At 43.0% G+C, this 6,000-nt stretch overlaps 1 protein-coding gene across 6 annotated transcripts in view; it reads left to right on the plus strand.

Moving 5' to 3' along the window:
• Positions 1-3,915, plus strand: part of HIVEP1 (HIVEP zinc finger 1) — a 179,665-nt gene extending 175,750 nt beyond the window's left edge. For all 6 annotated transcript variants that reach the window (XM_049883809.1, XM_049883844.1, XM_049883816.1 and 3 more), the window contains one exon: positions 2,214-3,915. In XM_049883809.1, the coding sequence (XP_049739766.1) occupies positions 2,214-3,368 (1,155 nt within the window). In that variant the 3' untranslated portion in view covers positions 3,369-3,915. The remainder of the gene's footprint in view (positions 1-2,213) is intronic.
• Positions 3,916-6,000: the final 2,085 nt, after the last annotated feature.

Genomic DNA, 6,000 nt, shown 5'->3' on the forward strand with positions numbered 1-6,000 from the left:
GTCAACTTGGTTAGGCCGTGATTCCCAGTATTGCGTGGTTGTCCTCCATTTTGTGATTTTCCTATGTGTTGTAATCTCTGCCTATGATTAAAGAGGATTAGGGTGGGATATAACACCCTTGCTCAGGCCATATCCCTGATCCAGTGTAAAGGGAGTTTCCCTGGGGTGTGACCTGTACCACCTTTGATCTTAAAAGAGATAAAAGGAAAGGGAAGCAAGCAGGGAGTAGGGGACTTCATACCACCAAGAAAGCATTGCCGGGAGCAGAGCACGTTCTTTCGACCCGGGGTCCCTGAGCAGAGAAGCTCCTAATCCAGGGGAAGATTGACGAGAAGGTCGACAGAGAGAGAAAGCCATCCCCTGGAGCTGATGCCCTGAATTTGGACTTGTGCCATTGTGTCAATGCCTACTAGGCTGTGAGAAAATAACTTCTCTTTTTCAAAGCCATCCACTTGTATTTCTGTTACAGCAGCACTAGATGACTAAGACATATCCTTTGGGTTCTTGTCAGGTATATTAATCAGAGGTCACATATTGTGTTGTAAATCTGAAAAAAAAAAAGTCTTGAAAAATAATACGCATTTATTATTTTTGTTTTTTCTTCTTTTCTTTTAATTTAAAAGTAAAAACTGTGTACGAGTCAGTTGAGAACATGAATCCTGGGACTTGTTTATCTCCTGGCTTACTGTAAGAAGTTTTTCCACTGGTGTGGATGTCATGAATTTGCACCAAGTTATCCAGACATTTTGTACTTTGCCCCGTCGGCAAGACAGTTACCAGTTTCTGTGGCAGAGTTAATGTGACCTAATAAACACAGGCAGAAGTTGACTTTGTCTGAAGTGGTGACATAGCTGCAGCAGCTTGGGAAGCGCTCCTGCCCGAGAGCTAACTGGGGGCCAGACCCAGTCTCTGCCAGGCACTGGAAGCCTGCTGGAGCCAGCCCCTGCATTCACTCCTGCCCTCGGGAGGAATTATTAGTTCTGTGAGGCATTCATCCTCTCGTTGATGGTTAACTCTTACCTCGAGTACGTATTTGAATATTGTGATAGGAATTATTCCTAAATGTGGAATAGAAAAATAACAGAACTATAAAAGCTAAAGCTTGCATTTCTGCAGACTGTCTACTCTAGATTAGTATATCTCTCAGCTATTATCAAGAAAAAACTAAAATGTAGATAGTAATCCAGGGAGGATGGGCAAAATGTATTCTTTCTAATAATATTTTATTTTTATATTGGGCGCCCATGCTGTAAGCTGCTCTATTCCAGTGTCTCCCATACCTGCCAGTGCCTAGAACCATATCTGCTTGTTAGGAGGCATTTTAAAAACTTACTGAATGAATGAACAAACAAATGAACACCTCCAGATCTTTTTCTCAGTGACAACTATTTCATTAATGAATAATCCTTTGGTTAATTTTTCCCCTTGAGTAGATATTCACAACCAACTAATAATCTCAATTTCTCAGTGACTCCTCATCTCTGAACTGGAGGGGAGCTGGTAGTCCCAGTAACAACAACAACATAAAAATATAATTATGGCCACTTCTCAGGGTTATGCTCACTATAAAATTAGATGATGTCCAGGAAATTTGTTTGAAAAACGCGAGGTAGTATACACAATGTGTTGCTGTTATTTATACTAAAAAATAAGGGATTAAAAATTTAATCGATGCATTCGTTGCAAATTTATTTTTAAAAATCAAAATAAACTTTTTATTAAGCCAGAAATTTTTGTAAAATACAAATACAAATGCTCTTATCTCGTCAGGAAAAATAGATTTTATGCTAACATTTTACAGAATTCTAGCTCATTGTTTAAGTGGGGCAGTGGTGGTTCATTGGTAAAGGTTTCACCTTCCACACGGGAGACCCAAGTTCAATTCCTGACCCGTGCACATTGTGCACAGCCAGCACCCACCTGTCAGTAGAGTCTTATATGTTGCTATTATGCTGAACGGGTGTCAGCAGAGCTTCCAGACTAAGACTAGGAAGAAAGGTCTGGTGATGTACTTCCAAAAACAGCCAGTGAAAACCATATTGATCATAATGGTCCAATCTGTCATCAGCTATGGGGATGGCATATGACCAGGTAATGTTTCGTTCCTTTGTGCATGGGGTGGTCATGAGTGGGGGCTTCTCAAAGGCAGCTAACAACAGCTTAGTGTTTAAGAAAGCTCTGGAATTAAAGGATTGTTCTCTTTTGTCCTTCAGAACATGTCGTTTGTGAGACTCCATCCTCCCGCAGCCGACCCCAGCCCTCAGTCAGCCACGGTAGTTCCCTCAGTGGCCTTGCCTCATCCTGACACTCAAGAACAGAAGCAGCAAATAAGTCTGCACCCGACTCCAGGCTTGCCTTCTCCCCAAACTCACTTGTTCAGCCACCTTCCTTTGCATTCCCAACAGCAGTCAAGGACACCTTACAATATGGTTCCGGTTGGGGGGATCCATGTGGTACCTGCTGGCCTCACATACTCCACCTTTGTACCAATTCAAGCGGGGCCGATGCAGCTCACGATTCCTGCCGTCAGCGTCATCCACAGAACTGTGGGCACTCCCGGAGATACAATCACAGAAGTTTCTAGCACTACGCATCCCGCCGGAGTGGCTGAACTAAGCAGTGTTGTGCCATGTATTCCCATTGGCCAAATCCAGGTCCCGGGCCTTCAGAGCCTTGGCACACCAAGCTTGCCATCACTCCCCTCGCTCAGCATGGAGACTGTCAACATCTTAGGCCTCGCCAACACAAACATGGGCCCGCAAGTGCATCCTCCGGGCCTCGCGCTGAACGCTGTCGGCCTGCAAGTGTTAACTGCAAACCCTCCCTCACAAAGCAGCCCCAGCCCTCAGGCACACATTCCGAGTCTCCAGATTGTGAACATAGCGTTGCCTACGCTGATTCCCTCAGTGGGCCAGGTGACTGTCGATGCCCAGGGAACTCCAGAAGGACCAGCATCTCAGAACCAACCACGCGAGATGCAACCCAAGTCAACTCCCGCAGCCAGTGCAAATCAGGTCAGCAGGGCCGAATCTCCTCAGGGGTCACCTACAGCCCAGCGAGAAAATGCAAAAAAATCACTCGAGCCTCCTGCCCCTGCCACTGACCTCGCAAGGCTTGATGGCACCAGTGACGTGGGCGCCCAGAAGGCGGCCTCCATCAACCACGTAACGCCAAAGCACGAGCTCCTGTCCACGTCAGAGCCGCTGCTGGACGTGCGTCTGGAACGGCCCACCCAGCCCGCGGGCCCCCAGACCCTCTCTCCACACAGACGGGCCCGCCGGCCCACAGGCCCGCCCCGCAGACAGGCCACCGTGCAGTTCAGTGACGCCAGCAGCGACGACGAGGACCGGCTTGTAATAGCGACCTAGTGGTTTTTATTTTATGTTGCTGTTTTTTTTTTTAAATATAACACTTAAAAGGTTTTTTTTGAAAACCCTCCTTTCCTGAAAGCACATTTTTCTGACATAAACTCATTACTAATCTTTGTGCAATCATGAACTTTTGACCAATAATTGTTGTTTCGTGTCTGCTCCAGCCATTTTTGTACATGTTGTATAGACAATTGTGCCTTTTAGGAGTTTTGTTTAGAAACTGTACAGATTGTTGAATATCTATATACATAAAGTATATATTATATATGTATATTAAAACCAGGTAGTTATTTGTGTTTAGTAAAAAAAAACCTGTCAGATAAATCAAATGATTAAATTATATGTTGCACTGTTAAATATAAATTTTTATGGCTGTGGGGCAGAGTTTCTGTGTACAAATTAGTATGTAAACTCCATATTTATTGTATCCATATTAGTCTTCGAAAATGGGTCTGTCATCCTCCTTGTGCAAGACAGTAACTTTACATGTCAGACGGATTTTCTGTGTTATGAAATGTTTCAGTAAAATGTTGTTTACTGACTTTACCATAGTCCTAGTTGTGCCTTCTTTCCGCCGCCTAGTGGTCAGTAATTGCATCTGGAAATGCCCCAGAGTATGTTCTTGCCACACTCACCCCCTCCCTCCCTCATTTCTGTGATAAAAATATGGAGGCTTTAGTAGCGTGGTTTCGCCCATTTGAAACCGTAACTGAAATTCATCCAGATGAGGGAACTATTTCTCTCATTCATGGAAAGTAATTTTGTAGTTCTTACTAGAAAGCTCATTATTTAAGAGTATCTTCTGTAAATAAATACAGCCTGCACTCTGAAAACGGGCAGAATTCCTAAATGTGGGTATGAAAATTTTGAATCAAAGTAAAATAAGTTGCAAACACCCTCGCTGAGGGCTTGGCTTGAATGAGGCCCCCGACGGCCCGTTCCTCAGGTTCTGGTCCTGCATCTGTTCTGAGGGGCCTCCGTCTCTCTCGGAGAGCTCTGTGCAGGGTAAACCGCAGGGACCCACAATTTACTGAAGAACCAGATTCAGACTTTCAAAAGACCTAAGTAATTCACTTTACAAATGATTACTTCCCACCCTGGGAAGCAACTGTCCTTACTCCAGAAAACACTGAGGCAGGGGATGATACCGGCCCTCAGTCACCACTGCAGTGATCCGTTATTATGTAAGCACTAAGCCTGCTCTGTTTGCAAGAAAATGGCCATGTGCTGGACTGGGAATGATATTTAACGTATCACTAAGGAAATGCATGCACATTTTGAGAGGCTTTTGGAAAACCTACTTTGCAAAGATTTAAGGGTATGAGTGGGTGCTTCGACAGAGCAGAGGGGACGTATTCTGAGGAGTTCGGAGACGTGCGGCTCGAGGGCTCCACTTCACGTCTGTGACTTGGCAAAGGCAGCTGCGCTCCTGGCCTGTCTGTTTCCCAGTCTGAAAGATGGTCTGTAGGACGCACCCCGGCTTTAGCAGGTGCCGAGGATTGGGATGCTTCAGGTGCCTGCCTCAGTTACGTTGTTGGCACTGGCCGTGCGTTAACAAGTCTCCAAAATAATAAACCTGCCTTTTAGATTCCAGATAGATATGAAAAGAATTCTGGAAACTTCTGTCATAGGAATTGAATTGCTCTATCAGAGTCCCTCGGCAATGGGTTTTTTTGATCAGAGTCCGAGTGGTGCAAACGGTTAACATACTCAGCTGCGAACTGAAAAGATGGAGGTTGGAGTCCACTCAGGGGTACCTTGCAAGAAAGGCCTGGCTATCTACTTCTGAAAACTCTGCCATTGGAAATCCTGTAGCGTACAGTTTTACTCTGTTCCTCACGAATTGCCACGAGTCTGAGTCAACTCGAAAGCAACTGGTTTGGTTTTATTATTCTGTCCATATAGTTGTTGAAAGTGAGGTCCACTATCTGTCAAATTTCTCAAAATTAATAAGTTTTAACTTTGTATTATGCCTTCATATTACACTTTTTTAACCTAAAATTTTTAAAGCAGTTTAATAAACGTACTCTTAATTCCATAATAATCTAAGTATCTCTGTTTTCTCCAAATTCAAAAGTAATGCTAAGAATTTCAGCTTTGAATTTTGTTTAGTTTGTATGAATTTTCTTAATTTGAAGAAATCTTACACTTATCCAAAGACTAAATGTGTTGATATGTTTGGGTGCTCCCTTGAAAATTTCATGAATACCTTAAGCTTATTATGTGTTTCTGGTTTCTCAAGATTCATTGCATTTTGTACATATCTCTAATACGAGTGACTGATGCTTTAATACACTTGTTTAGAGATTATAGTAGTATTTGAAATATACAGCTAAATAAGAAACGGTACCAAAATTTAAGCCCTCATGTTTTAAAACGAATAAAATATATAAGGGAATTAATATAATTTTGAGCTTTATCCTAAGTCATTTTTCCTGAAAAGCACTGTCCATTTGATGTCCCCAAATGCAGGTGACTTGCAAATAATGGAACTGAGAGAACTGTTGAGATTGTCTCTGAATTTTATTCTGTTGCACTATCATAAAAGACCCAAGTCAGTATAGAAATAGAGCCTAAGAACATAGCAAATATATTTGATAAAGTACTGGCAAAACAGGTAGATAAGAAC

Source organism: Elephas maximus, chromosome 1 (assembly GCF_024166365.1).
Source record: "Elephas maximus indicus isolate mEleMax1 chromosome 1, mEleMax1 primary haplotype, whole genome shotgun sequence".
In the NCBI taxonomy this organism is placed as follows: Eukaryota; Metazoa; Chordata; class Mammalia; order Proboscidea; family Elephantidae; genus Elephas; species Elephas maximus.